The 2,389-nt window shown below is 41.8% G+C and overlaps 1 protein-coding gene across 1 annotated transcript in view; it reads right to left on the minus strand.

Moving 5' to 3' along the window:
- ZDHHC9 (zinc finger DHHC-type palmitoyltransferase 9) overlaps positions 1–2,389 on the minus strand; it is a 42,075-nt gene that overhangs the window by 9,092 nt on the left and 30,594 nt on the right. Inside the window, exons 4-5 of the mRNA XM_007949754.2 lie at positions 1,392–1,529; positions 276–324 (exon numbers count right to left, since the gene is read on the minus strand). Coding sequence (XP_007947945.1) covers positions 276–324; positions 1,392–1,529 — 187 coding nt within the window. The remainder of the gene's footprint in view (positions 1–275; positions 325–1,391; positions 1,530–2,389) is intronic.

Raw genomic sequence — 2,389 nt, forward strand, 5'->3', positions numbered from 1 at the left:
TCCCTTTAAGCCCTGGCCATCTTCCACTCTGGTGGCTACTGCTCAAACCTCACTGTCGTCAAGTCGATCCTGACTCATAGCGACCCCTTCTTGGGTTTCCGAGGCGGTATCTCTACGGAAGTAGACTGCCCAGTCTTCCTACTAAGACTACATTAGTTAAACAGTGACACTTTTTGATTTCTGAAAAATTCAATGGTTTGATAGGTGCAGGGACAAATTATGCTGAAAACTAATTTAAGAGGGCTTCATAGAGACATCCTTCCTAGTAAGGATATGTGCCAGGAGTTTCTTTCAACGTCTCCAGGAAGCCAATTTTCAAAGATTCTGTGGATTGAGAGAAGTAGAAAGATCAGTAACATTAGTGAAAAATGCACACTACCCTAGTGCCTACTCATTTCCTTCCCTCCTTATCCCTTGTGAAACATTGGCAGAGGATAAGCTCTCACTCAGTCAAGGGATACTCACCTCCAAGCAGGTCGCCTCAAGACTAAAGAGTTCATATTTCCAATGCAGGACTAGGCATGGCACTAAAGAGTCAAGCAGAAGCCAAGCATTGGCCCACTTCCCTAGCCCCTAACTATGGACGTGTAAAAACGAAAATAAAACCAGTTGCCATCGAGTCCGTTCTGACTCATGGCGATCCCTTGTGTTGCAGAGTAGAACTGCTCCACAGGGTTTTCAGCAGCTGTGACCATTCAGAAATTGATCACTAGGCCTTTCTTCCAAGGCTCCCCTGGGTGGACTTGAACCTCAATCTTTTTGTTAGTAGCCATGCCCTGAAACTGTTTGCGCCACTCAGGGACATGTAAAGAGATATAAACAGATGAGAGAAGTAAAAAATATTCAAGAAAAATCCTCTTTCATCACCAACCTAATAAGTCCCTCCTCCCTTGCTCAAAATCCAGCTCAAAAACCATCTCTTCCCTGGAAGCTTTCATGATTAAGGTCATTCCTGTAACTCCACATCCCACGCCCTCAGATGGTTCTGTGTGGGTGTGCATATGTGTTTTTCTATATTCCAAAGTAAACCAGGAGCTACCAAAAGGTGTTTCTCTGAACCCCTTCTACCACCTAGAACAGGGCAGGTCTTGTAAGACAGAAAAATAGAGGATATAAATAGCCAAAAAACATCCCCAACCTCTGGAATCAGCTCAGAAACATCCAGTGATTTTGACTCTAGTCCCCAGCACACGGTTAGAGAGAAAGCCAACACACTCAGTAAGTGCTTATTGATATGAGCTGAGGTTTAGAGTCCTGCTCAAGAGAGAGTGGTAGTGATTTTTCTAACTGATCCAAAGGAGCATTCACCCCAACCAATGCCCTAGGCCATCCTCAAGTCTGTCCCACCCCACCCCAACTCCAACAGCAGATACACTGGCCTACATACTCACTGAGGGCCACGTAGACGATGTTGAAAGCGAAGACATAGATTGTGAGAAGGGACAGAGAAAGGATGAAGAGGTAGAAGTAGCGGTAGTTCCTCTTTCCAACACAATTCCCCACCCAGGGGCAGTGATGGTCGAAGCGCTCTGTGGAAAAAAGAGAGTCTAGTGCCAAAGCCTCCAGAATGAACAGCAACCCCATCATACACATAATACCTAATTCAAACTGAAATACCCTCAGGATCATTGCCTATTTCAACTGTAAAAAACACTGGTTTATAGCTTTCACTTTTTCAAAATGTTTTCATATTTATCTTGTTTGATTCCTGCAATCACCCTGAAAATTGTGCAAAAGTTGATATTTTGTCCCTATTTTACAGATGAGGAAACAAGGAATTATTATTCCATAAACAATTCTGGGACAATTGGCTAATTAAGGGAAAAATAAGGTTAGATTATTTTTCTCACACTGTCAAAATAAATGTAGGAGCTCTGGTAGCACAGTGCCTAAGGCACTTGACTGCTAACCAGAAGTCTGGCGGTTCAAACCCACCAGCCACTCATCAGAAGGAAGGTTGGGCCATCTACTTCCGTAAAGATTTACCGCCTCAGAAACCCAGAGGAGGTTGCTGGAAGTCAGAATCGATTCAATGGCAGTGGGTTTGTTTTTTTTGTTTTTTTGCTTTAAGCCAACCTGCCATATGAAAACACTAGAAAATGTAGATTTATACAGATACATATTTTTATAGAATTTTAAATCACATTTTTCCTGATAATACAAGTAATGCATGCTCATCATAGAAAACTTGAAAGAAATAAAGAAAAATGAAGGAAACAACATCACTCATAATCTCACAACCTATAGCTAATTAACTATGAGCATTCTGGTGTGTTTCCTTAAAGATTTCGTCACATATAATTTGTTTAAACATGTAAATGAGATCACACTGCAAATGTAGCCTACTTTAACTTTATTTCACTTAGCTTTCTGGTATGAGCTTTTCCCA

This window comes from Orycteropus afer, unplaced genomic scaffold (assembly GCF_000298275.1).
Source record: "Orycteropus afer afer isolate SDZICR_OR568_19922 unplaced genomic scaffold, OryAfe1.0 scaffold00253, whole genome shotgun sequence".
Lineage (NCBI taxonomy): Eukaryota > Metazoa > Chordata > Mammalia > Tubulidentata > Orycteropodidae > Orycteropus > Orycteropus afer.